Source organism: Suncus etruscus, chromosome 15 (genome assembly GCF_024139225.1).
Source record: "Suncus etruscus isolate mSunEtr1 chromosome 15, mSunEtr1.pri.cur, whole genome shotgun sequence".
In the NCBI taxonomy this organism is placed as follows: Eukaryota; Metazoa; Chordata; class Mammalia; order Eulipotyphla; family Soricidae; genus Suncus; species Suncus etruscus.
Window position 1 is genome coordinate 84052931 of NC_064862.1, and position 27666 is coordinate 84080596.

General features: G+C 55.1%; 2 protein-coding genes across 3 annotated transcripts; one reads left to right on the forward strand and one right to left on the reverse strand.

Annotated features, from left to right (window-relative positions):
* Positions 1-1024: 1024 nt before the first annotated feature.
* On the reverse strand, positions 1025-13319 carry SGTA (small glutamine rich tetratricopeptide repeat co-chaperone alpha). Its single transcript, XM_049789450.1, has 12 exons — positions 13252-13319; positions 5991-6127; positions 5776-5882; positions 5619-5700; positions 4900-4999; positions 4224-4328; positions 3881-4019; positions 3379-3441; positions 3116-3153; positions 2722-2811; positions 2518-2636; positions 1025-1629 (listed from the first exon to the last, which is right to left on the reverse strand). The coding sequence occupies exons 2-11, from the start codon at positions 6088-6090 to the stop codon at positions 2522-2524; spliced, it is 939 nt and encodes a 312-aa protein (XP_049645407.1). The 5' UTR covers positions 6091-6127; positions 13252-13319; the 3' UTR covers positions 1025-1629; positions 2518-2521.
* A 3808-nt stretch (positions 13320-17127) lies between these two features.
* THOP1 (thimet oligopeptidase 1) lies at positions 17128-27445 on the forward strand. 2 transcript variants are annotated; one of them, XM_049789424.1, is made up of 13 exons: positions 17128-17250; positions 20169-20372; positions 22145-22293; positions 22498-22605; positions 23371-23473; positions 23743-23903; positions 24451-24586; positions 24772-25138; positions 25228-25429; positions 26116-26302; positions 26382-26510; positions 26802-26938; positions 27023-27445. In XM_049789424.1, the coding sequence occupies exons 1-13, from the start codon at positions 17235-17237 to the stop codon at positions 27188-27190; spliced, it is 2067 nt and encodes a 688-aa protein (XP_049645381.1). In that variant the 5' UTR covers positions 17128-17234; the 3' UTR covers positions 27191-27445. The 2 variants fall into 2 exon arrangements, with proteins under 2 accessions (XP_049645381.1, XP_049645380.1); XM_049789423.1 differs by having other exon boundaries at positions 17134-17250; positions 20148-20372.
* Positions 27446-27666: the final 221 nt, after the last annotated feature.

The following is a 27666-nucleotide window of genomic DNA, read 5'->3' on the forward strand; positions in this document are numbered from 1 at the left end:
CCATATGGTCCCCAAGCCTGCCAGGAGCAATTCCTAAGTGCCACTGTGTGTGGCCCAAAAACCAAAAAGAAAACAAACAAACAAAAACTCCTCCAAATACTATGCCTTTAAGAGCACAGGAACCATGTGAGGCCCTGAGCTCCACCCGAACACCAGAGTGGACCAACCCTGCCTATCTGCTCCTGTCCAGTTGGCTCCTGGGAGCCCGACCCACTGTCATGGGGGGACACCTGTGATGGAGACACTGTGCAAAATCTTGGCTGGTCTGCTGGATGAATCCCAGGGTGAGCTACATCTAATCAGCAGAAGGCTTGAGACCAAAAAGGACAAGTAGGAACAACAGGTCTTGTCCTGTCCTTCACCCCCAGCTGAAACAGCGCCCTGAATCACCAGCCCACGAGTCCTGGGGGGTCACTCCATCCCTTCTTTGGACACTGATGCATCTGCATGGGTCTGGGATGGCAGGACCGAGGGTGGAGAGGTGGGTGTGTCAGTCACCAAACGCATAACTAGACTTGATGCCCAATTCCCCTATAAGGTGTGGGCCCAACTAGTATGTGATGAGGTGATGAGCCAGGGGAGAGGGGTAGAATCAACCCCTAGAACCACAAGGTGCCACTGCCCATGGCTCCAAGTGTGAAACTGACCACTGGGTGTCTTGGTACTGTGGGGGCCGAACAGTATCCTCAGAGTCCCTGCATCCCAGTGTTGAAGCTGAGTTACTCTCTTCCCCATCCCCTCTGCAGAAGAGGGGAGTCATTCAGGCTCTGAAGGCCTGTGGTCCTGGGCTGGCCAGTGAGGTGAAGAGTTTCAGTGCATGAATGCCTATTTGTTCCTCCAGAGCTGGACATGTGTGTCCTTAGGAGGTCCAGGGGACATGGGGGAGGTGGCACCCTGTCACAGAGGTTCCTGGGGCATTGAGATTGCCAGGTGGCAGCTGCTGGAGGGTACTGGACACAGGTAGAGGTAGTGAGTAGGGAGACAAGGCAGGGTGCAATGAGGGGCTGCAGAGGACAGACAGGAATAGACGCGGCAGAGGTCACATTTATTCCCACCGTGACACGTGGCACCAATGATGACGGGGTTCAGGGGCCAGTGTTGCAGCCACGGGGCTCAGGGGTCCGGGTTCTGTCTGGTGGGGACCCTCCAAGGGCCCTCTTGGAGACAGCTGCTCGGCCATTCGGCTGCGGCTCCCCAGGGCGACTGTCATGTGCCGGGCAGGAAGGAGGCAAATCTCAAGGCTGGTCCAGCCACGCCAGGGGTCACCCTGATCCCCAGGAGGGTGCAGGAACTGGAAGTGGGCCCCAACTTGTTTCCTTCTGTAGGCCCCGACCAGGGTTGGCAGTGGCGTGGGGCCGCTGTGAAGTCCCGGGGCACCACCCGCATGGTGCTCTGGCTGGGCGCCCCCAACCCACAATTCTAGAAAAGGCTTTATGCCGGGATGGGGGTGCTGGTCTGTGCCCACTTGGGGGCTCTGAGGGCCGTGAAACTACAAAAGGGGGGCGAGGCCAAAGGGAAACAGGAGTCACAAGAAGGGTTGGCGGCGCCCCCCCTTTGTTTTCTCTTGGGCGGCCTTGGGGGCGCAGCATGTGGCTTCCGGTTGGCCAAGGAGGCCCGAAGACATGGGGGCTGTGGGGAAATGGGAGAAGAGCATCAAGGTTGGTATCAGTCATGGGGTGGTCAGAGAAGGCTGATGGATGTGTGTCCCCCAGTGGATGTGGCAGGGGTGGCAGAAGGGCAGGGACACTGGTAGTGCTGGTTAACTTGTATGTCCCCCTACCCCAAGGGCCATGGAGCCCCTTGCTGCCAGTGTGGAAGGTTCTGGAGGGTGCCCTGTGGCATGAAGGAGGCTGGCCTTGTCAGCTGTCTACCTGGTCCAACTGTGGTACAACAGGTCCCCCGAGAGTAGCCTGAGCACCCCGGTCCAAGAAGCAAGAATGTCAACAGCTGGGGGTGGGGGAAGCACAAAGGTGCCCCAAAACAGGAGGCATTGTGTGTGTCTGTGTGTGACAATGGGGCAAGAGTTGACTCTACATGGTCTGTCCTTGGAGGTTCCAGAAAAAACCGGGTTACAGTCGTGTGGGGTGGGGGCCTGGCATAGGCCTTCTGGGGACACTGTGCACCAAAGGGGATAAGAAAGAGGAGCCCAGGGCCCGGAGAGATAGCACAACGGTGCTTGCCTTGCAAGCAGCCGATCCAGGACCTAAGGTGGTTGGTTCGAATCCTGGTGTCCCATATGGTCCCCCGTGCCTGCCAGGAGCTATTTCTGAGCAGACAGCCAGGAGTAACCCCTGAGCACCACCGGGTGTGGCCCCAAAACCAAAAAAAAAAAAAAAAAGAGGAGCCCAGACCACAGGATGAGTCAGGGGGCCCTAGGGTCTCTCTATCCCACAGACCAATCTGGGCCAAGGCTTGGGGGAAGGGTGGCTGGGTTCCTCACTGCCCTGGGGATGGTCTTCATGACTATAGGCTGCCCCTGCCAGTGTCTGTACTTGCCCCCTTCACCCTCTGGCCCACCTGGTTACTCCTGCGCCTCATCGTTGCTGGCACTGGGTGCCCGGCTCCGGATCTGGCTGCGCAGCTGCTCTATCAATTCGGGGTTCTGCTGCTGCATCTGCTGGGCAAACTGCTGGCCCCTGGGGTACCCACGACGGCTCAGGGGTGCCCTGGGGTTCTCAAGCATCCCCACTCCACCCCTGTTCCCCCCATGTGACTACTCACGCTTGGATGAGGCTGGCCAGATCATTCTGTGAGGGGCTGGTGCTGGGGTTCCCTAGAGGGTTCTGGCCCCCCGAGATCATGCCGGACATGCTGTGGGGGACAGGCCAGTGGGACTTGGGACACACAACCCCCAGCTCCCAAGACATTATCACTCAGCTTCCCAGGCTGCCACTCCCAAGGGATTCTGGGTGAGGTCAGTGGCAGACAGACAGGTCAGTGTGTGTGGCCTAACAGGGCAGGCTGTGTGTGAGGGTGGTTCTTTCTGGGACAATGTTCTAGAACGCCACTGATACACAGTGCCGCTACATGTTCTTAAAGCTACCAGGCGGACACTTTGAGACAGGGGTTCCCTGTGCCTGAAAAAAGGGCTCCGGGCTGAGAACGGGTAACTCACAGTTGCTGGACTTGCGGGTTGTTCATGAGGTTGGATGCCTGCAGGGGGATGGGGGGGGGGAGGAGAGGGGATCAGTATGAGCAGACCCAACATTACAGAAGCCAAATAAGTGGTTGTGACTGAGTCTGGGGAGTCCTGTGTGTGGGTGTGGGTCTCCCTGAGAGCAGCTCGTCAGGGCCATCGCAGTGACAGGTTGGCTACCGCAGGGAAGTGAGATGAGGTGTCACTTTCTGGGGTGACTCACGGTTGTGACTGGGGCTCACCATGCTCATGAAGCTTGGGTTGTTCAACAGACCAGCGATGTCGAAGCTGCCCACACCGCCCGTCTGCAGGGAGGGAGCAAAAGGTCAGGAGTCAGCCTCAGGAGACCGGCCTGTGCTTGGGGGTGCTCCAGCACTGGGACAGACTCAGGGCCAGCCAGGCGACCCCACAGCAGTGACCTCTCCCAGACATAAGCTTGTTTACTTGGGGATAAGGGCCCTCCCCTGCCCGGATTCGATCCAGCCCCTACTCCAGTGTTGGCCAGAACCCAGAACACTCGCAGGCCGGAGATAACACTGCAAGGTGTGCTGACCCCATGTACTGCTGAGCCTGCCTGGTAGCTCGAGCACTTTGATGGTGCACTTGCACTTGGGGTGTAGCCCCCAAACACACATGTAGTAAAAAAGGAGCAGCGGAGAAAGGAACACCATTTTCTGCCTGGCCAGGCCAACTGTCTGGTGTGTGTGTGTGTGGGATGTCCCTAGCACCCCTGCCTGCACTCACAGGACTGGGTGCTTCCCGCAGCTTCAGCTCGGCAATCTTGAGGTTGGACTTGTAGGTCTCGTTTTCGGGGTCCAGCTCCAGGGCCTTCCTGTAGTAGGCCACGGCCTCCGCGTGCTTGTTCAGGCTGGATAGCGCCAGGCTGGGGGTGAGGGACAGGCTTGTAGGGAGGTTCGTGGAGGAGGAACTGGGAAGTCTTAGGGTCTGTGTGGCCCTGGCAGGGCTCCCAAACTTGGGGCACGCAAGAGTCTATGGAAATGAGGGAATGTAGGGTGAGGCTCCCCAAGTTGGGGATGAGCTACAAGACCCTCAGGCCACCTGGATGCCCTGTGCCTGAGGCACTCACCCCATCCTGCCGTAGGCCTTGCTGTAGGTGGGGTCGATGCGGATGGCACGCTCACAGTCCTGCACGGCGCCTGCATAGTTGCCCAGCTTGCTGTAAGCCGCGGCTCTGCGGGCATAGGGCATGGAGTGGCTGTAGGCAGGGGACTTGGCACCCACAACCCTCTGGGCAGACGTGCACACCCAGAACCTCAGAATGCAAGGCATTGTTGGGAAGTGTCTGCCCTGTTTGGAGTCACAGTGCCTGGGATAGTGGCCCTAGCCTTGCATAGGCTTGATACGCTGTGCCACTGCCTCGTCTAGCTTCCTTGGGGTGCAGCAAGGGAGGCTGGATAGGCCACACAGAAAGCAGCAACGAAGGTACCCTCCCTGTGCCTCTGGGACATGCTGCTCTGAGGCTCAGAGCAGTGACCACTGGAGAGATGTGGGAGGCTCACTCGGATCTCTTCTCTGTGCACCTGGGGGGTACCTGAGGCCCACCAGAGTCCAAGTGCCCTCTGAGAGTTGGAGGAGAGCCTGTGCCCTGAAGGGTGGGTGACCCCAAGTACAATCTCTGGCACCCCCAGGCATTACTTCATCAGGAAAGAATGAAGAAACAATAACATGTTGACTGGGGCCCTCATAGATACACTCCATAGGGCAGTGGGGGCCACACCTGGTTCCCATCTCCTCCCTTGTACCTGTTGCAGAAGTAGACGGCATTGGCAGGGTTCAGCTCAATGGCTTTGCCGTAGAAGTGCACAGCAGCCTCAAAATTCTCCACTTTCATCTGCTCATTCCCTAGAGAAACAGGTCAGACTCTATCATGTTCCTGTCACTGTCACCCTTTACCCGAACCAGCTTCTGCTCCTGAGACATGAGCGGCATTCCAGGGGAATAGTGTGCGTGTTCGCGTGTGTGTGACAGGAGCCCTGAGAGGCAGGTGTTTCAGAACAGCAGTGAATGTTGGGGCTCTTGTTCCTCCCAGGCTAGAACTGTCCCATGGGCAGGTAAGTGCCAGCCAGTTAGGCTTTGGAGGCAGCATCTGCAGCTACACTTGATGCTGCTTAGGTAGACTCATGGCTTGGTGGGGATCATCTGGGGTGTCGTATTCAGTGCCCCATAAGTCGGGCCCTGCAGACACTCTGAATGTCCCTGATTCTGCCAGGACTCAGCCTTGGGAGCTGCCAACAGACTTTAGCGCAGTCGGTGCTGCGTGGTTTTCTAGTTCCAGAATATTCTGTCATCCCAATGGAAGTCCACTATTGGTTTTACCATCCTGGGGCTCCTGCCAGCTCTTCTGAGGCTCTTTGCAGGGCACCTTCATTCTGGGGGTGGCTGCAGGGTGTGTGGCCTGGCCCCTCCATGCACAGGGCCTGACTTCTCCACACTCCTCAGAGCAGCTCCCACTTCCGCTCACCTTCAGTTTTGAGGCGCTCAGCCTCGGTGAAGTCCTCCTCAGATGGCGGGGTGCACTTGGGGCTCAAGTCCGGTGGCATCTCCTGGCCCAGAGCAGAGATGAGTCTTCTGGGGGGACCCTGCTGCCCCTCCCCTCCAGGGGAATACCAGGGGCTCACCTTGCCCTCAGCAGCCGCATCAAATATTTCTGGGAGAGTCTGGGGCAGCGCAAGGTCGCTGTTGTCCAGTGTCACCCCAAAAGCTGTTTCCAGGCACTGGATGGCGACTGTGGGGGGACACGGGGGTCATGGTGGGGTGGGTGCAGCCCTAGCACCCCCATTCTCAGGGAACGCCAGGGACAGGTAGGCACCCCCTGTGGGTGTGGGTCGCTCACCTTCCAGGCTCTCCTGCGCATCAGCCGAGAGCCCCCCGTTCCGCAGCTGGTCGTGTAGGAAGCGGACGATGGCGTAGGCCAGACGCCTCTTGTTATCCATGGCTGGACGGCAGAAGCCGCGGTGGCGGGCTCAGCGTCTGGAGACGCCACAGTCAGCACCCCAGGACACAGAGGGTGTCTTCCACACCCTTACCCCGTGAACAAACCCACAGCTCTGCTGCGGTCAGCTGGTGCTTGGGTGACATGAGGGGACAGTGGGTTTCAAGGGGCCCTACCAGGCTCCAAGAGCAACAGGAGCAGATACTCACAACTCATCTAGTGGGGTGAAGAGGGGCTGACTCCTGTGGCATCCCAGGAGGCAGAAGGGGGGGGATAAACCCTGACCTGGGATGCTATAGGCTCAAGGTCACAGGACCCCACCTAGTCATGACTGCTTCCAATGAAGGGGGACAGAGGCCCATGGAGCCACTAATACCCTCGTGTCACGTGTGAGGCCCTGGGTTTGACCTCCAAGCACTGTCCGCCTCCCCCAAATAAAATACGAGGAAAAGACCAGAGCCTCAGGCTGAGCATGGAAACATCTAGACAGAAAGAGAGTTCCAGAGATGACATTCCCTTTGGATGACACAAGGACGTGGACTGTCCTAAACTGACACATGATACAACTTTTTTTTTTTGGGCCACACCCGGTGGTGCTCAGGGTTGTCTGCTCAGAAATAGCTCCTGGTAGGCACGGGGGACCATATGGGACACCGGGATTCGAACCAACCACCTTAGGTCCTGGGGATCGGCTGCTTGCATGGCAAACACCGCTGTGCTATCTCTCCAGGCCCACATGATACAACTTTTGAGGGTCCTCTGTGTCTGCCAAGATTGATCCCTGAGCGGTAAGGAGTAAGCCCTGAGCAGTGCTGGGTGTGGCCCCAAAGGACCCCCCCACCCAGAGACTACAAACTGTTACTACCCTGTTAACCTAAACAAAATAAACTGACTCTGGAGCGGTGGCGTAAGTGGTAAGGCATCTGCCTTGCTTGTGCTAGCCTAGGACAGACCTCAGTTCAATTCTCCAGCATCCCATACGGTCCCCCAAGCCAGGAACAATTTTTGAGTGCATAGCTAGGAGTAACTTCTGAGTGTTACCGCGTGTTGCCCCAAAACAAAAACAGACACCACAAAACAAAATACAAACAAAATAAACTTAAACTAACTTCTGACCCCCAAAAGGGGCTGGAAGCAAGAACACAGCGACAGGAGGTTTGCCTTGCTCCCATTGCCAGTACCCGTCATAGGGAGCCCTAAGTAGAGTCAGGATCATTCCTGAGTGCAGTGCTAGGAGTGACCCGTGAACATCACTGGGTGTGACCAAAGAAACAAAACCAAACAAGCACCCATTGTTTCTGCAGTTGGACAGTGAACTCTGGGAATGGGGAAATGATAGCGTCCTCACATTTCTGGGAACTGGAGGTTCGGATCTGAGTGCCTGACATATCAGTTAGGGGAACACCAGGAGGGAACAACGGAGACACAGGCTTGAGGGGCAGGTGTGCTGACAACACACTAAGAGGGCTTCGGTCCCTCAGTCCCCCTCCCTGCAGTGTTTACCCCCACCCCAACATTTCTAGCACTAGAGAGAAGTCACTCTTGACTGCACTATAACATGGGGGTTGGGGGGCAATCCTGTAGAGACAGAGAGCAGGTGGGGGACAGGTGCTTCCCAGGGACAGAGAAAATTCTGGAGAACCTTCTTTGTGCATCAGAGCTGGGATAAGCTCACCTGAGCACGCCACCCCAGAACCTTCCATGGCAAACAGGATGGAGGCTCAGATGGGAGGGGGCTCCGCCCTGCTCGCACCCACACATCAAGGTGGGGGGAACTGGACAAGCCAGCTCGGTTCCAGCTCCCCGGGGCCACACAGAAGAGAGCAGGCGCCCTGTACCTGCTGTCCCCTGGGTCCCCAAGAGGACCAGTAACACTTCCCGGAGAAGGTTCTTGGGAGCACCCTTAGTGTGGTGGGAGTCCTGGGTTTGAGCCCTGTGCTGCTTGGATGGCTCCCCAGTGTTGAGCTGTTAATCCCTATACTCCACTGGAGTCTCTCAAGCACAGCCCTCTGACCCCTGGTCCTTGCTTGGCTGCTCACACGCGGGATTGTTCCCCCACCTCTCATGTGGTGGGTGACTCCTGCCAGCTGCCTCGTGTCCCTGTCCCTTGGTGCCGCCCCTGCCGGCTGGAACACATTTCCCAGCGCCAAGGAGGGGCGGGCCGGAGCACTGGAAGCGCCTGGCACCGGGGGTGGGCTCTGAGCCAAGCCTTGTGCCGCCTGTTTGCCTGATGACATTTCCTGCCCTTCCTGGGTTCCTGGGCGCGGGGGCAGGAGAGTCCCCCCCCCAAGTCATTCAGAGGCATTTCGGGAACCGGCTGAGCGCAGGGCTGGGACAGGGGCCTGAGCTCAGCTCCGGGGATAGATTTTTTGGGGCACAAACACACCATCTATTCCAGAGACACTCCGACACCTCTCCAAGTCAACTTGTTCACTGTCTGACACTCCCTCATTCGAGCTCCAATTCAGGGAGAGGGGAGGGAGCCCCAATTGTGCACCCATCAGACTCACTCCTCTCACTCAGGTGGGGGCCTGGAGCTACCCAGCACACACATCCTGCCCCGGAGAAGAGAACCCCACGATCCTCATGTCCACTACTGATGTTGAGCCCCACCGGGTCCTGCACAGGCCGGCTCTCCAGTTATCAGACCATCACTTCCAGCAGAGATCAGAGGGTGGGGACCTCCCTGGCCTGCAGGAAGCTCAAAGCTGGGTCAAGGTGCAAGGATGTGGGGTGCTGGTGGTCAGGTCCTACCATCCTCTGAGACCTCCCAGCTGAGACTGTGGGGTCCTGCATCGACTTAAAAGTTTTACTCCAGGGCTGGAGAGATAGCATGGAGGTAGGGAGTTTGCCTTGCATGCAGGACGGTGGTTCAAATCCCAGCATCCCATATGGTCCCGAGCCTGCCAGGAGTGATGTAGAGCCAGGAGTAACCTTTGAGTGCTGCCGGATGTGACCCAAAAACCAAAAAAAAAAAAAAAAAACAACCCAAAACCCCTTTTATTCCAGAGAAACCAGGTTTGCTCCAGTGACTGCAGTGACAGAAATGAGTGAACTTAGATGCTACTGAAGGAGCTGAATATACCCCAGGACTGTGAAGACAAAGACACAAACAGTCACATATGCAACATACACTCAGTCACATAAAAGAACTCCCTTCTCTCAGTCAGTCACATACACATATACTTTCACACTCACTCACTCACTCACTTATTCATACACTGAAGGGGGATTTGACTCCTGGGGACTGGGCTGCCAGGGTGGTGCTCTCTCCACCTGGACACAGTGGCCCAAGCACTCCAGTTGACATCCCCACTAGCATCAGGAGTGATGGGTCAGAATCCCCCAGATCCTCTGTGTGCAGATACATGGGGGATATGGGCACAGATGAACCCCTTTCTAGCTTGTCCTTGTTCCCGGCAGCCAGGTCTTGAAAAGGTTGGGGTGGGGTGGCTTTATGGAGGTGCTGCTGGTACTGCCTTGTGCCGTAGGGTACAAGTTATAGCCATGAGAAGTGATGGTGGGGCCCCGCTGGTTAGTCCTTCTTTAGAAGCCTCCCCACTTCTTCAGGGCTCATGACGCAAAGAACCTGCCTCGCTCTGCTTCTAAGTCACCCCAAGGGACACACCTGTTCTAGAACAAGAGGCCCCCCCAGGGGCAGACACACCCACTTCCACAGGACCATCTGCACCCCCAGATCACAGCTGCCTCCCCAACTCTCCTTCCCCATCTTCTAAATCACCAGCAGGACCACAAGTGACACATGAAGGCCAACTGGCATTGGTGTCAGCAGCTAGTCCCAACTGCTCCTCCAATGCCTGCCCTGCCTCTGCCACATCCTGAAGACAGTGGGACCCCCTTTCCCAGTGGCCCCTCCCCCATCACCTGGAATACTCTTGGAGCATTGTGGGCAGGGCCATTCTAGGGTGGTGGCTTCACTTTCAGTCTCCCTAATTGCATCTTAGAAGAGAAGGAGAAAGCCTGGATGTTGTCAGCCTGGGTGATCTGCATCCCCATCCCGGAAACCCCTCTTTTTTTGGGGGGGGTCACATCTGGCAGCACTCAGGGGTTACTCCTGGCTCCACGCTCAGAAATCACTCCTGGCAGGCTCAGGGGACCATATGGGATGCTGGGATTTGAACCAATGACTTCTGTATAAAAAGCAAACACCTGGGGCCGGGCGGTGGCGCTAAAGGTAAGGTGCCTGCCTTGCCTGCGCTAACCTTGGACGGACCGCGGTTCGATCCCCCCGCGTCCCATATGGTCCCCCAAGCCAGGAGCAACTTCTGAGCACATAGCCAGGAGTAACCCCTGAGCATTACCGGCTGTGGCCCAAAAACCAAAATTAAATAAATAAATAAATAAAAAGCAATAAATAATAATAATAATAATAAAAAAAAAAAAAAAAAAGCTTACTTCCATGCTATCTCTCCGGCCCCCTCGAACACCCCTCTAGAGGCAGGTGGACCTTCCCATGCCCTGTGGTCACTGGCTTAGCCCTGACAACATGAGAAACTCTTTTCCTTCTTTTGGGAGGCCCATACCTGGAAGAGCTCAGGGTGCCCTACATGGGGCTGGAGATCAAACGGGTTGGCTGCAGACAAGGCAAGCGCCTTAATCCTGGTCCAAGCTCTCGGGGCCCTGAACACCTTTGGGGGCTGGAGCCTGACTATGGGAGCCCTGGGTTTCATAGCCCCATCCTGGATACGACAGGCTGCTGGGAGTGGCACCCAAGATCTCAGCCCCAGGAGACCACAGGCTCGTGTGTGCAGTCCTAATCACACAGACACACAAGAATATCTTCAGCCCCAGGAGACCATGGGATCTTGTGTGCAGTCCTAACACACACACACTCACACACTCTTTCACACTCTTGTGCCCCACTGGGGAGCAGAAGCACCCCTGGATCTCGTGTGGCCCTCGGATTAGAAAGATGAAAGGGAGGGGTGATGCCCCAAGTTACCCAACTAAGAAACTACAAATGAGTGGTTCAAAATGAACACAGCCTGACCCCAGAGCTGAGACTCGCCCTATAACAAGAGGCACATATATATAGGGGACAGGGCAAGAGGGCAGGGGAAGGCACGAGCCTTACATGTGGCCCACCCAGTTTGGACCCCCAGCATTGCAAAGGGTCCCTGAGCTCCACTAGGAGTCGCTCACACCCACTCCTTCAGGTAAAGAATCCCAGTTAAAAAAGTAGGGTTTGGGGGCCGGAGAGATAGCATGGAGGTAAGGTGTTTGCCTTTCATGCAGAAGGTCATCGGTTCGAATCCCGGCGTCCCATATGGTCCCCTGTGCCTGCCAGGAGCAATTTCTGAGCATGGAGCCAGGAGTAACCCCTGAGCACTGCCGGGTGTGACCCAAAAACCACACACAAAAAAAAAAGTAGGGTTTGGTTTGGACTGGAGTGATAATACATGCAGCTAGCCCAGGACTAACCCCGATTTCATCTCTGGCATCCCCCCCACCCCCAGCCTGCCAGGAGCGATTTCTGAGTGCAGAGACAGAAGTAACCCTTGAGCGCCACCAGGTGTAACTCCTAAAAAAAAGTGGAGTTAATGAAACTGGAGTGTTAGCATAGTGGGGAAGGCGTCTGCTTGCCTTGCATGTAGTCAATCCAGGTTTAATCCCTGGCATCCCATATAGTCCCTCAAGCCTTCCAGGAATGACTTCTGAGTGCAGAGCCAGGAATAACTGTGGCCCCAAAACCAAAAACAACAAAATATAAAGTAAAAATGTGGGGAGGGGCTGGAGAGTTAGCATGGAGGTAAGACGTTTGCCTTGCATGCAGAAGGACGGTCTCATATGGTCCCTAGAGCCAGGAGTAACCCCTGAGCGCTACCGGGTGTGACCCAAAAGCCAAAAAAAAAAAAAAAAAAAAAAAAGTGGGGGTAAGGGGCCAGAGTGATAGTAGAATAGAGGGCACTGGCCTTGCATGCACCCAACTTGGGTTTGATCCCCAATACCTATATGGTCCCCTGAGCACCACCAGGACTGATTCCTGAGCTCAGAGCCAGGAGTAACCCCTGAGCACCACCCAAAAAAAGTTGGGTTAAGGGGAGGGAGCAATAGTACAATGAGTTCAGTGCTTGCTTACTCATGGGCGTGGCTCCAAAACAAAACAAACAAAAATAAGTGGGTTAAAGAGTTGGAATAACCACAGGGAGGGTGTTTGCCTTGCACAAAGCTAACCGAAGACCAATCCCCGGTACCCCATCTGGTCCCACAAGCCCCACTAGGCATTAATTCTAGAGTGGGGAGCCAAGAGTAAGCCTTGTGTATCACCGAGTGTGGTTCCCCAAAACACAATAAAAATTACATAGCCCAGAGAGGAGGGGGTTGCCCCTGGTCCAGTCTCAGCTTAGTTGGCCACAGGTGTCTCTAGATGTCCCCCAGGAGGAACAAGTGGGCGAAGGAGAGTCAAAATAGAGAATCACCCCAAGATGTGCGTGTAGTTCCTATAAGGCTTTTTATAGTTCAACCCTCAAGGCTGTCCTGCACCTGGGCCTGAACCCATCACTTTCTAGCAAGCTCTGGAAAAGCGATGGGAAGCAAATGAAAAAAATGTCAGGATGCGTTCACCTCACAATGCCCTGGTATCCCGCCGTCGCTGCAGCAGAGAAAAAGGGGGTGCTCCGAAAGGTGGGGGGAATCCAGGCCAGAGCAGAAGCTGTGGTTGCTGAGAAACAGGTGGCAGGTAGCTCTGGTCCTCGACTCCCAGGACAAATGCACAAGACCCCGAGCAACGGCGCTGACCTCTCCTGTGCTGATTTTTGGGGGACCCTGAGACTTTGGGGATCCCCCCATCAGGTGATAAAGTCCGTTTTACCGACAAAGGTAAAAAACGGATTCTTGAGACCCTCGAGGGTGGCCCAGGTCATCAGGGGCGCCTGGAGGTGTTGGGATACGATTCCCCGACCTGAACCCCAATCTTCCAAACAGCATTTCCGGGTCTGGGGCGCGGGCTCCGGTGACCCGGATTGAGAGGGCCGGCCTGCCTCAGTTTCTCCTCCGCGCCGCCCACTCATAGGACCTCGCGAGTCTCGGAAACGTCGGTTCCAGACAGAGCCCCTCTTACAAACCCCAGAACCCCGAAACATCCCCCGAACCGTGGCTTCAGGTAACAGCCCCCTCGCCCAGCGGCAACCCCCCGACTCACCTCTTAGGCTGCCGAACCCCGGCCCGCCGACAGCTGCGCCTGCGCATCGCAGCGCCGCTAAATCCCGCCCCCTCCTAGCCACCGCGCCTGCGCAGAAGGAGCCGGCTCCCCTTTGACTTTCATTCCGCGCAGGCACATTGGGGCCCCGAAGGGAGCGTCACCGGAAGTGACGCAAGGGAGGCGGGGCCGGGTTGGTCGTTAGGGCAACTGACCTCTGCGACCTAACAAGCCGGAAGTCGGTCCTTGTGCGCTCACGGAGCGGTGCATGGCGGGATAGTGGAGGATTCTGGCGGGTCTGTCCGACAGGCCACGTGGGTTCTGGCCGGCCACGTGGTGTCGCTACCGTTTGGGGGTTCGGGTTTCCGTGCTGCTCCTCCTGGCTGCTCTCCTGGCATTTGAGTTTCTGCCACTTTTGGGGTCCACCTACTCAACACACAGATGCATTCTTTTATTTATTCACAACCTGAGATTTAGAGAAATAGATGTTTGTTTACAACATAGATGCCTAAGGATGCATTTCATAAATGCTCACTGCATACAAACTGGAGTCTCTTTAATTTGTTTTGTTTGTAGGGCCACACCCAGTTCTCTGGGCTCAGAGCTGATGGATTATTTCTGGCAGGATTTGGGGGGAAACTGGGATGCTGAGGATAGAACTCTGGTTGGCAAATTATAAGCTCTACCCACTGTACTATCTCTGGCCTTTCACTGCAAACCAACAGTAAAAACATGCAGAGTAATGACTCCTTTCCTTGTATTGGGGATGACAGTTTATATATTAGTAGTTCTCCCTTATTAGCAAGCACTTTGGAGGAAAATTTGTTTTTTTTTTTGTTTTTGTTTTTTTTTTGTTTTGTTTTGTTTTTTTTTGCAACTGAAAAGGTAAAGTTGGCAGAAATGGTCAGGGAAGGCCTCTTTTCAAAGTACATTTAGAGAATAGGGGGAAATCTGATCAACGGAGTATTAGGTCTGATGCAGGGGTCTCAAACTCGCGGCCCGCAGGCCGTTTGCAGCCCTCCGTACAACATTTTGTGGCCCGCCTTCAAATATCGCAGTATTCATGATTATGCTTACCGAATAATCGCAATAAAAATCACATTAGTAAGAAAAAATCGCATTAAACATTCGCATGCCCCGAGCAGTTCCGTTCGGGATATGCAAATGTTTAATGCGATTTTTTATGATTTTTTTCTTACTAATGCGATTTTTTTATTGCGAATATTCGGTAAGTGAAATCTCTTATGCGGCCCTGCCTCACCCCGACTTTGCCTCCTGTGGCCCCCCAGGTAAATTGAGTTTGAGACCCCTGGTCTGATGTATTTAAGAGATGGTGAGTGGGGGCCAGAGCGATAGTACAGCGGGTAGGGCATTTGCCTTGTTCGTATCTGATCTGGGTTTGATCCCTGGGATGCTCCCTTGAGCCTGCCAGGAATGATTTCTGAGCACAGAGCCAGGAGTAACCTCTGGGTGTGCCCTCTCCCCCTCCACTCCCCCCCCCCCCAAAAGGAGAGAGATAGATAGTGAGTAAGTGATAGGAAATTCTCGAGGAAGATTCAGAATTTTAAAATTGCCACATGATCCTCCCAACACACATTTTTGTTGTTCTTGTTTGTGGGCCACACCAGTGATGATCAGGGGGTTACTCTTTGCTCTGCACTCAGGAATTATTTTTGGAGGTAATTGGGAGCTCATATAGGATGCTGGGGGTTGAATATAAAGTTGGCTACATGTAAGGCAAGCATCCTTGTTATATCATCTCTCCAGACCCCCAACATACATTTAAACCACACGAATGTTTAATCATTATTTTTAAGGTTGTTGCAGAAATAAGAGATGTGGAGTGCTTATTTTTTTTTCCTGGTTCATTGTGTGGATTATCTGGCATATTAAACCCATCTTTTTTTTTTTTTTTTGGGCCACACCCATTTGATGCTCAGGGGTTACTCCTGGCTAAGTGCTCAGAAATTGCCCCTGGCTTAGGGGGACCATATGGGACGCCGGGGGATCGAACCGTGGTCCTTCCTTGGCTAGCGCTTGCAAGGCAGACGCCTTACCTCTAGCGCCACCTCACCGGCCCCTAAACTCATCTTTTTGGGGGCCGGAGAGATAGCATGGAGGTAAGGCAAGTGCCTTGCATGCAGAAGGACGGTGGTTCAAATCCCGGCATCCCATATGGTCCCCTGAGCCTGCCAGGAGCAATTTCTGAGCATAGAGCTAGGAATAACCTCTAAGTGCTGCTGGTTGTGACCCAAAAACCAAAAAAAAAAAAAAAAAAAAAAAAAAAAAAAACCCTAACAAACAAAACCTCATCTTTTTTCTCCCTGGTTGCTATAGATGATAGTACAAGATGTATGCTGGGGGCCAGAATGATAGTACAGTGGGGAGTGTGTTTGCCTTACACTTGGCCAACCAGGGTTTGATCCTAACCATCCCATATGGTCCACTGAGCTTCACCAGGATCCTAAAGTAGTCAGCCCTGAGCACCACCATGTGTCCTCCCCCCAAAACAGAACCTCAAGATGTTGTATATTGGGCTGGGAGCCAAATACACATTGTACAGAAAGGAGTTTGTTTTACATACCTGGCTGACCTAGGTTTGATCCCCAGAACCCTGCATCATGTCCTGAGCTCAACCAGAAGTAATTCCAGAGTGCAGAGCCAGGAGTGAGTGCTGAGCACCACTGGGTAAGATCCCCAAACAGTTGTAATGTTTTTTTTTTTTATTTTGGGGGGGGGGGGGAATTGGGCCACACCTGGTGGCGTTTAGGGGTTACTCTTGGCTTTGCACTCAGAAATTGCTCCTGGCAGGTTTGGGGGACCATCTGGGATACCAAGAATTGAACCCTGTTCTGTCCCGGATCGGCAGTGTACAAGACAAACACTGTACTGCTTTGCTATCTCTGTGAACCCTAGTTGTGGTTTTTTCTTTTAGTTGTATGTTTACCAGATATAGCTCAGGTTACTGCAAGGTTTCCGAACACCTGTTGTTTGAAATCCTGGATCCATTTACTAAAGCTTTTCTTCTGGATTATCCCTAATAACGTGTGTGTGTGTGTGTGTGTGTGTGTGTGTGTGTGTGTGTGTGTTAGCTGTTAGAAGCTGAGTAGGAGGCCCAGATAGTCTCATTTATTAATAAAAAGTAACTGTTCCATTTACTAAAGCTTTCTGGGTTATCCCTAATAAAAAGTGTGTGTGTGTGATTATCCTTCATAACAAGTGTGTGTAACTTAAATGAAAAACCTCTCATTATTTTACTAAAGCTTTCTGGATTATCCATAATAACAAGTGTGTGTGTGTGTGTGTGTGTGTGTGTGTGTGTGTGTGTGTAACTTAAATGAAAAACCTCCTCTCTTCGTTATTTTACTAAAGCTTTCTGGATTATCCCTAATAACGTGTGTGTGTGTGTGTGTGTGTGTGTGTGTGTGTGTAACTTAAATGGAAAACTTCCTCTCTCTTCGTTAGCTGCTAGAAGCTGAGTAGGATGCCCAGATAGACTCATTCATGAATAAAAAGGAACTGAAACCCAGCTAATGGCAGCAAAGTCGGAAGGGAAAACCTACACTAACGTTTGGCCTCATGAAACTATCAAATAGGCACAGGGGACTCCTAGACTAGAAGCTGTGTGCACGCGTCTGCGCGCTGCGCTCCTGGGTCCACGCACGCGTATCTCCGTCCGCTTCGGTGGGCGTTGCCATGGAAACACCCGGGAGGTCCCGCCCCCTACTCGCCGGCAGCCAATGACAGATGGGGAAGCTCGGATACGTCTCGGGCATGCCCTCCCGGGGGCTCGGCCGCGCTTGCGCACAGCCTTCCGGCGCACGCGCCGTCCCAGCATGCTTTGGGTAGGCGCACGCGCGGCGGGCGCATCAGTCGCGGCGGCGCCAGCTCCGGAGCGGACGCTTGCTTCGTGCTGTGGCAGCTGATTCGGAGCGCGGCGGACTACGAAAAGGGAGGAAGGGTCTGGCAGAGCACCCCTGCCCGCCATGAAGCCCCCCGCAGGTACCAGCCGCCCCTCTCTGCGTGCTCAGCTCCGGGCTCCACAAAAAGACACGCGGGGGGCCCGTGGCATGGACTTATGTGTTTGTGTGTGTTTGTGTGTGTGCGTGCGTGTGCAGCCTGCGGGGGCTTCCTGGAGGAAGTGTCCTTCAGGGTCTTCTTAAGCAAAGCAGCCGCCTTCCTGAGATCCGGGGGGCGGAGCGGCCCCGTGCTACTGGCACGACCGGTTTGCAGTGAAAAATTAATGCATATTTTATTTATTTATTTTTTATTGTTTATTTTATTTATTTATTTATTTTTTATTTTTAGCAGGGTGGAGGGGGGTTTTGGCCCAAACCCAACTGTTCCTCTGGGCTTCTTCTCCCTGGAGCTGGAAGGACCATATCCAGGGTTGTCGGGCGTGGGACTCAATTGGGTCACCCGGTGTGTGAGGCAAGAACCTTAATCCTGTACCTATTTGTTTGTTTTGGGGCTCACACCCGGGCAGTGCTCAGGGCTGACTCCTGACTCTGCCATCAGGAATGACTCCTGACAGTGCTCAGGGAACCCCTTTGGGGTGCTGGAGATTGAATCTGGATTGACCGCGAACAAGGCAAGCGCCTTCCCCGCTGGGTTATTGCTCTGGCCCATCTTTTTCCTACTTTTTTTTTTTTTTTTTGCCAGAGAGATAACTGTAGAGTTATCTCTGGACTGCTGTGATTGTTGGGGTTCTGGGGGTCCTGCCCAGGGTCCCGCCCAGGTCCTGAAGTGGATCAGCCCATCCAGACTGACCCCAGAGACTCAGACGACCCTCTGCTTCCCCGACTACCTGCTGTCTGTCACATAATCATCTTCAGAGGGGTTAATTCCGCATTGGGGGGCCCCCTTTGGAGTCTGCAAGGGATTCCCACAGGGGGTGGTGATCTCTTTGAGCCCTTCAGGGCTTTCAATCCTTCTGGCACCATCCTTGCGTTCCAGGGGCTGTCCCGAGACAGACGTGGGATTCAAACCCACACCCCGAAACCTAGAGGTGGCTCATTGGCCCAAACCTGCCACCCTCCATTCCAGGGTCCCACCTTGCAGTTGGGTCCATACCTTGCATGGCAAGCCCTGGCCCTGCCTGGGTCTGTGCAGACCGAGCACTTGTCTGATCCTTGTGTCTTCATTTGGGGTGGGGGGAACGGCTCATGTTGGTTCTTGGGTTACTCCTGGCTCTTTGCTCAAGGATTGCTCCTGGCAGGGCTTGTCCGGCCACCTGAGGTGCTGGGAATCGCACCCATGTCAGCTGCTTGCAGGAAAACACTGGACACCTGGATTGGTGATTGGTAACCTTGGGTGTGACCCCTGCTGCCCTTGGGGGCCTGGGGTGCCAGGGAGGTATTGGCCGTGGGTGTTGAAAGGCAGGTATAGACTGCTGGCTCTGCCAGGCAGGTTTAGCCAGTGAGTGGGGGTTGCCAGCTTCTCTTCTGGGTCATTCCAATTTTCTTCTAATCTGGAAAAGGTGCTGACACCCCAGTGACATTCCACTTGCCCCTTGGTTTTGGGAGTCATACCCAGTGGTGCTCAGGACTGGCTCAGCACTCAGGGATTACTCCTGATGGGTTCAGGGCACCCTATAGGATTCAGGGATGGAACCTGGGTCAGCGCTGTGCAAGGCAAATGCCCTCCACTCTGTACTATCACTCCGGCCCCTTATTTACTTTTTTTGGGGGGACACATCTGATGGTGTTCAGGGATCACTCCTGGTTTGTGCTCAGGAATTATTCCTGGTAAGGTGGGAACCTTATGGGGTGCCAGGAATCGAACCCTGGTTGGCCACCTGCGAGGCAAAAGCCCTACTCGCTGTGCCATTTACTCTGGCCTGAACAAAACTTTATTTCCTCTACCAACAGTTCCAAATTGAGTGGTCAGGGTTGTTTGTCCCAGGAGATGAACCCCGCCAAAGGTCACGAATTAAATTTTATAGGGAGGGGATATTGGGAGGTTCTAGTTTCTGATTATCTTAAAAATAATTGGCTGTTGTTTAAGGTACCTTCCTACTGCTCCCTTGTGTCCTTTCCAGATAGGATACCTGGTATGGCCAGGTAGCTTGGGCGGTGTTAATGGAAATTGGCAGACCCTTATTTTTATTTATTTATGGGGGTGTAGAGCCTGTCCTGGGGGCACTCCCAATTTTGCCTTGGGGGTACTTCTGAGTGTCCCACACAAGCAAGGCCAGGTCCTGAAGGTCCCGAATGGCTACTTCTGGCCCAGGTTAAGGTGTTTGTGCTCAAGCAGGTGTGGGGTGTGGGGTGTGGAGGAAACCAGCAGCTTCTGGTGCCAGCTATGCTCAGGCCCCTCTGGCATGACTGTAGTTAGTTCTTGAGCTTGATGAGTCCCTGAAGGTTTGCAGGATGCAGTCATCACCCTTTGTTAAGTGCCTGGAAAGGACCATCTTGGTTGAAGCATCTTTTCTACCCACTAGTGCTGGGGATGTCCCTGTGCAGTGACAGACTGCCACAAAAGTCCTCTGATGTGTACCAGGCTTTGTTTTGGGGCCACATCCAGTGGTGCTCAGGGACTACTCCTGGCTCCACACTCAGGCATCACTCTTGATGTAGCTCCCAGAACCGTAAAGGGCGCAGGGGATTGAACTCAGGTTACTTAAAAACAGTTGTCTTGGACCTGAATGATGGCATTGCTGGGAGGGCGCTGGCATCACATGTAGCTGACCTGGGTCCATCCCTGCCATGCCATGAGGTCTTCCAAGCCATGCCAGGAGTGATCCCTGAGCACCGAGCCAGGAGCACTGATGGGGTGGCCCCACACAAGAACAAACCCCCAAAGCTCTGGTCTTAAATTAGACCCAGAGGTTCATGAACTTCATCAGCGGGACTCACCCAACCTGACCCTCACCCTGATTCCTACCTGACAACTCACAGGCGCTGCGGGTTTGTCCTTAGCATGTGCTGGAGATGCCCCGGATGCCGGTGCTGCCATCAGCGCCCTGCGCTGGGACCTGAGCGCCTCGCAGATGGCTGAGCTCACAGAGCAGCTCATTGAGCAGACTAAGGCCGTGTACGACCGCGTGGGCGCCCAGCGCCAGGAGGATGTCACCTATGACAGCACCCTCAAGGCGCTGGCTGATGTGGAGGTGGCCTACACAGGTACGTAGGTCAGATTGGATGTGTGTGTCCCCGTGTCTGTGTCTGTGTCCGTGTCCCTGTCCCTTCGTTTTTCTGGCCATGGTCAGCCCTTGGCTTGAGCGCTTGGCTAGGCCTGTGTGTTTGATGGCAGGGACCCAGGGGCATGCTCAGGTGCTGGCCTGGACCCTGGAGCTCCTCCAGCGGCTGGTGTTTGCTTTCCCCCAAGGTTTTTGGACTTCGCTCCCCCCTGGCATCATCTTCCCTACCTCCCTCCCTGCAGCATGTGGCTGCAGACACATCCTGGCCCTGAGAGCTAAGCCAGGCTGGTGGGGGGTAGCACGTATGTGAGAGTTAGGTTCATTCATCCTTGACACCCTCTACCCTCCCCGTACACACACATACCCTCAAATCCCCCTGCTTGTGTGTGGGGTGAGGCATCTCCAACATCCAGCAACCTTGAGCTAAGGAGGCAGGGAGACTCTCTCGTTTTAGGTCTGCAGAACAAAGATTTTTTTTTGTTTGTTTTTGGGCCACACCGGTGATGCTCAGGGGTTAATCCTGACACTGTGCTCAGAAATTGCTCCTGGCAGACTCAGGGAACCATATGGGATGCTGGGAATCAAACCCAGATCTATCCCAGGATGGCCGCGTGCAAGGCAAACATTTTACCATAGCTATGCTATCTCTCCTGCCCAAGGTTTTTTGTTTTTGATGGTTTGACTTATGGGTCACACCCACTACACTCAGGGTTCTGTGCTCAGGGATCACTCCTGGTGGTGCTTGGTGGCTGTGGAGTTCCAGGTTAGCTATTTAGGCACATGCCCTCCCTGCTGTCCTTTCTCCAGTTCTAAAAAAATTGATTTAAGAGAAGCTCTGAATTCTGTCCTGGGGTCTCCTGCATCCCTGTGGGTTTGCTGGCCCTGCCCTCCTTCCTCCTTATTCAAGGGGCGCTGCAGGATGAGGGTAGGAAGGCACTTGCTCCTCATTTCTGAAGGCTGTGGGATTTCACTTCCCACATGGCCTGACATGCCTCTCCCCTGATTTTTCCTTGTCTCAGTTTTCAAGAACAGGGACCAAAGGGACCTGAGCCTAAGAGCTCTTCTTGGCCCCCTCAGCTCTCCACCTCTTGGCTGTGTGGTCTCAGTTTCTGTGGGTCCCTCTGACTGAAGATCACCCCCAGTGTCTCTGGTGTAGATGCCACGCTGTATAAACCTCCCCATATGGCAGGTTTTTGCATAGTTTTGATGTTTTGCCATCATCATCAGCAAATTCCAGAACCTCCCATGACTCCAACCAAGTCCTGGCCCCCTGTGCCTACTTCCTGTCTGTTAGGGCCTGTTGTAGGCCTCTTCAGGCTTGCGCTCCCCCCTGGGAAGGTTGGGAGTCTGGCTCTTAGATCATCCTTTGTTCTGGGGCATCCCTACCTATGTATTGGAACCTCCTACCTTTTGAGGGCCCTTGTATCTTGTCAATGGTCTTGGGGTGCTGTGACTGCTGGATTCCCACAGGTTTCTGTGGGCCCTGCCTGGGAGTCTGGTGACCCTGGTTTCAAACTTCTGTCCCTGCGACCTCACTCTGCCACACTGGGATCTCTCTGATTTCGTGTCTCCTGCCATTTTGCCCAGAGCTATAGCGGCCCAGGCACTTTTTCAGGACTTGTGTCCTCTTTTGCCACCTTTGGTCACATCACGCTTCTGAGCCAACCCTGCTCAGCCTGTGGAAGAGAGAGTAGTGCCCCAAGCAGTAGACAAACTGGCCCTAGGACTCACCTCATCTTTGTCTCCCTGCTCCAGTCCAAAGGAACATTCTAGACTTCCCCCAGCATGTGTCTCCATCCAAGGACATCCGGGCGGCCAGCACTGAAGCAGACAAGAAGCTGTCGGAGTTTGACGTGGAGATGAGCATGAGGCAGGATGTGTACCAGAGGATCGTCTGGCTGAAGGTGAGGGCAAAGCCCCTGGGGCCCTGGTGTGCCCTGGCTCTGTGGCTCCCCATCTCTCTCACTGCCCAGTACCCCTTCTCCCTGTCCCCCCCTGCTCAGTGCCCTGACTCCCACTGCCGGTGTGCCATCTCCTCATCCTCCCCCACACCGTCCCATTTCCTGGTCTCCCCTGCCCAGTGCCCTCTGACGGGTTTGCTGTTCCAGGAAAAACTCCCTGAAGGATCCTTGAGACCCGAGGCCTCCCGATACTTGGAGCGACTCATCAAACTGGGCCGGAGGAATGGGCTGCACCTGCCTTCCGAGACCCAAGAGGTGCGGTTGGCGGGGTGGAGGGGGTGGGGGCCTGGGGCCCTGAAAAGTCTGAGCCCTTTCCTGGCCGGTTGCTGGTTGGGGGCCCCTCGGTGTGACTTGACTTTCCTTCCTCATGTGCTGCCTGTTAGGAGGTTCTGGGTGAGCTGTTGCCCTTGTGGCCTCATCGCCTCATCACATCACTGGCCCTCTGGGGAAGGTCAACAGGCCCTTTCTTTTCTTTTCTTTTTTTTTTTTTTTTTTGGTTTTTGGGCCACACCCGGCGGTGTCAGGGGTTACTCCTGGCTGTCTGCTCAGAAATAGCTCCTGGCAGGCACGGGGGACCATATGGGACACCGGGATTTGAACCAACCACCTTTGGTCCTGGATCGGCTGCTTGCAAGGCAAACACCGCTGTGCTATGTCTCTGGGCCCAGCCCCTTTCTTTTCATCATTCACACCACACGAGTCTATTTTGGGTCCCCCCCTCATGTTTCCTGGGGGATGCATCTTACAGTACTTGTTTGATCAGTGTTCGGCCTCCAGGCCTCACTCTGATCCTGCAATTTTTGGGGCACTGACATGGTTCTGGGTTTCAAACTGAGTTTCAAAGCCCAGCACAGGCTCAGCTGGTGTCTCTGACCTCGAGTGCTGTCCTGGCCTTAGGACTCTTACTTCTCATGCTCCATGTGCAGAGGGTTTGGAGTAAGCACTGGGCAGGGAGTGAGTCCCAGGTAGAGGTTCTGGAGCCCCTGCAGGGACCTCTCATACTTCCTGTTGATTCTGCAGAAGATCAAGAGCATCAAGAAGAAGCTGAGTCTGCTGTGCATCGACTTCAACAAGAACCTGAATGAGGACGCCACCTTCCTGCCCTTCACACGAGAAGAGCTGGGTGCGGGCGGGTGGGGCCCTGGGCTTGGTATCTGAGTGCAGGGGCTTGAGCCCTGGGCTTTGGGGACAGGAGCAGATGTGGGGGTGGGTACATGCCCATCCCCTGTGACTGTATCCCTGGATGGCTGATTGCTCCAGTGGCCCTGTTTCCATGGGTGTCTCTGGGTTCCCCGTGCCATTCAATAAGGGGTACCATCGCCTCCTCTACCCTGTTTGGGCACTGGCTTTGTGGCTGGAAGGACCTCCGAGCGTCCACTTTCGTCCCTCTAGGGGGTCTCCCAGATGACTTTCTGAACTCGCTGGAGAAGACAGAGGATGAGAAGCTGAAGGTCACCCTCAAGTACCCGCATTACTTCCCGCTCCTGAAGAAGTGCCACGTGCCTGAGACGCGCCGGAAGGTGGAGGCGGCTTTCAACTGCCGCTGCAAGGAGGTGTGTGTGTGTGCAGGGATCTGGGGTGCCCTTTCTGCGTGCTCAGCGAGTGCCTGACCATGGCACATAGAGCACGCGGTGTCCAGGGGACAGGTGCACAAGGCTGCTCTATGGGGGGCACAGCCTTTGTTTTAAGTGGCCACACATGCATTGTTGCTGAGGGCTCATTCCTGGTAGGGCTAGGGGGATCACGGAGGGGGCCTAGGATGGAACCCAGGTTAGCTGTATAAGGCAGAAGCCCTTCCTCTCCACTATGCTATCACCCTAGCACTTGTGGGGCCTTTCAGTGCTTTTTTATGCACAGACTGGAGCTCTTGGTGCTCATAACCCCTTGTCAGGGGACTCAGACAGCTTTTAATAGCCTCCTCAGGATGGGAGAAGGTAGGAGGCGGGGAATGCATACAGTCCTGGAGGGAAGCTGCTACCTTGGCCAGCTAGGAGCTAGGAGCTGCTGGGCCGGTGGCAGAGGTGGGGTGGTGAAGGCTGCCCCCCCACCCCCAGAAAGGATGGCTGGGCGGACACGGCACCCATGGCATGTGTTTGGCAGGAAAACACTACCATTCTGCGGGAGCTGGTGGCACTTCGGGCACAGAAGAGCAGCCTGCTGGGCTTCCGCACTCACGCCGACTATGTGCTGGAGATGAACATGGCGCAGAATGGCCAGGCTGTGGCCACCTTCCTTGGTAACCCTCCAGGCCCAGGGCTCCTCAAGCTAGGGCACACTTGGGTCCACCTCCGGAGGGTCTGGGCAAGGCACAGGCTGGGGTTGAGGATCCTCAGCCCAGGGTAGACAGAGGGCTCAGGGGCTCCTGCCAGGAGGTACAAGCTCCTGCCTGGCTTGTAACCTCCCCCACTCCCCGATCCCCAGACGAACTCGCCCAGAAGCTGATGCCTCTTGGGGAGCAGGAGCGCGCAGTGATGCTGGAGCTGAAGGAGGCCGAATGTACTCAGCGGGGGCTGCCCTTTGATGGCCGCATCAATGCCTGGGACATGCGCTACTACATGAACCGCGTGGAGGAGACGCGCTACAATGTAGATCAGAACCTACTCAAGGAGTACTTCCCCATGGAGGTGGTCACACGTGGGCTACTGGGCATCTACCAGGAGCTGCTGGGTCTTAGCTTCCAGCTTGAGTCAGGCACGGCTGTGTGGCATGAGGATGTGCTGCTGTACGCGGTGCGGGACGCGGCCTCGGGTACGCTCATCGGCAAGTTCTACCTGGACCTGTATCCGCGGTGCGTGTGGGTAGGGCTGGGGCGGCCAGGGCCTGCAGGGTAGAGGGACGCTTGGCAACTAGCCCTGACCTGCCACCCCAACTCCTCAGGGAGGGCAAGTACGGCCACGCGGCCTGTTTCGGCCTGCAGCCTGGCTGCCTGCGACCTGACGGGAGCCGGCAAGTAGCGGTGGCCGCCATGGTGGCCAACTTCACCCGGCCCCGGCCCGACGCGCCTGCACTGCTGCAGCATGATGAGGTGGAGACCTACTTCCATGAGTTCGGCCATGTCATGCACCAGCTCTGCTCACAGGTGGGTCACTGGGATCCACCCTTCCCTCGTCCCCTTGACCACCTGTGCCATGTCACCTGCTGTCAGGATGGCTGGGCCATCCTATGGTACATGGCATCAAATTTTCTTGGGTTTGTTTCTGTTCCACACCTGGTGGTGCTCAGGGTTGACTCCTGGCTATGTTTAGGGATCACTCCTGGTGGTGTTCAGGGGACCATATGGTATGCCAGGGTTTAAACCCAGGTCAGCCAGGTGTAAGGCAAATGATTTACTTGCTGTACTATCTCTCTGGCCTCGCCATTGCCTTTTTTGTTTTTGCGTTTTTGATTTTTGAGTCATGCCCGATGGTGCTCAGAAATTATACCTGGCAGGCTTGGACCACATGGGATGCTGGGGATTGAACTTGGGTTGACTGCGTGCAAGGCAAACACCCTATCCACTGTGTTATCACTCTGGCCTCTTGCCTTTTTAATTGGGGGGGGGGGGTCATGGTCTAGGATCCTTTCCAGAGAAATCATGGGAGGATTCAGTAACCCTGAAAGGTGGAGCGATGTGGTCCCCACCTTGTCATTTCAGGCACTGTGAAGTGACTCGCTGAAAGTTAGACCCCCTCACCTGGCTCAGAGATGCCTGAGAGGATGCTATATCCCCGAGTGGGTCAAGTCCTTCAGGGTCTGAGCCCCTGGTCTCTGGTGTGTTCCTCTCAGGCGGAGTTTGCCATGTTCAGTGGGACGCATGTGGAGCGGGACTTTGTGGAGGCGCCGTCACAGATGCTGGAAAACTGGGTGTGGGAGCCTGAGCCATTGCTGCGCATGTCCCAGCACTACCGGCAGGGCAGCGCTATCCCCCAGGAGCTGCTGGACAAGCTCATCCGGTCCCGGCAGGCCAACACAGGTGGGCTTGTACCCTGTACCCCCCATCTCCCCAGCTTCCTTCGGCCACTGTTGCCAACCTCCCTCTACTCTCCCTTCAGGACTTTTTAACCTGCGCCAGATTGTGCTGGCTAAGGTGGACCAGGCCCTGCACACTCAGACGAATGTGGACCCCGCCGAGGAGTATGCCCGCCTCTGCCAGGAGATTCTGGGTGTCCCTGCCACGCCAGGTAGCTGTGCCAGCAGGTCTTATGGGGTGAAGGTGCTGAGAGGACCCTGCAGTGGGCCCTTGTAGACAATGGGGAAGGGGTTCAGCTTGTGAGATCACAACCTGCTGAAGGATGCAGGGTCGGACCTTGATTTACCTGGGCTTTGAGGGGACAGAGGGTGACATGTGGTACCCTGTTCTGGGCTTGACTGCATCCTGCTTCTCTTGTACCTCTGGAAGCCTCTGGTCAGTCTCCTCTTTGGGGGTTGGATGACTCACCAGGCCTGAGGGTGAGTCTGGCCCCTTGTCCCAGGGACCAACATGCCTGCGACCTTTGGACACCTGGCGGGTGGCTACGATGCTCAGTACTATGGCTACCTGTGGAGCGAAGTGTTCTCCATGGACATGTTCCACACGCGCTTCCGGCAGGAGGGTGTGCTCAGTAGCAAGGTGAGGCCTGGCTGTTTGCGCCCATCCTCTTCCTCCCCCCTCATGCCCAGGAACCCCCTCCCACCATCACCCTCTGCCTTGCAGGTTGGCATGGACTATCGGAATTGCATCTTGCGACCCGGCGGCTCCCAGGATGCCAGTGACATGCTGAAGCTCTTCCTGGGTCGAGAGCCCAAGCAGGATGCCTTCCTCCTGAGCAAGGGGCTGCAGCCGGATGGCAGCTTGGATTCGGGCCAGACGGGGGCCAGCTGACGACCTGAGACTCCAGGGCTGGTGGGGAGTTGGGGACAGCAGGGGGCCAGCTGATGGCTCCATGGCTCAGGGGCTGGTGGGGGACTGGGGCCAGCAGGGGGACAGTGATGGCCCATGGCTCAGGGGCTGGCGGGAGACCGGGGTCACCTGGGGCCTGTCTTCATTGCACATATGCAGCCCCTGGCAGGAAGCTGTTCTGCCTAAGGGGCTGGCAAGGTCTTTGCCATGTGGCCATTAAAACTCTTAAGAACTGTATGTGACGCCTCACAGCCCTCTCCTGCTGCAAGGTCAGCCTTAGCTGGGACTGCCCGGCTGGGGAACATGCTCTCAGCACATTGGAATGTTCTGCAGCGACTGCTCACCAGGGCACAATGCTCTTGGCATGCTAGAATATTCCAGGGCAGCCGTCTATGGCCTGAGGACAGCAGAGCTGTCAGTGCCTATATGCCCCTTGGCTCCTCTTGTTGGAGGACTGT

Bases quoted from the DNA above. Each gene is read 5' to 3' on its own strand.
- SGTA (XM_049789450.1), bottom strand. From the start codon at position 6,090: ATGGATAACAAGAGGCGTCTGGCCTACGCCATCGTCCGCTTCCTACAC. The intron at 5,000-5,618 runs GTGAGCGGAAGT...CTGTTTCTCTAG, and splicing joins TGAGCGCCTCAAAACTGAAG to GGAATGAGCAGATGAAAGTG. The intron at 2,812-3,115 runs GTGAGTTACCCG...TGTCCCCCACAG, and splicing joins AACCCGCAAGTCCAGCAACT to CATGTCCGGCATGATCTCGG.
- THOP1 (XM_049789423.1), top strand. The intron at 22,294-22,497 runs GTGAGGGCAAAG...TTGCTGTTCCAG, and splicing joins AGAGGATCGTCTGGCTGAAG to GAAAAACTCCCTGAAGGATC. The intron at 26,939-27,022 runs GTGAGGCCTGGC...TCTGCCTTGCAG, and splicing joins AGGGTGTGCTCAGTAGCAAG to GTTGGCATGGACTATCGGAA.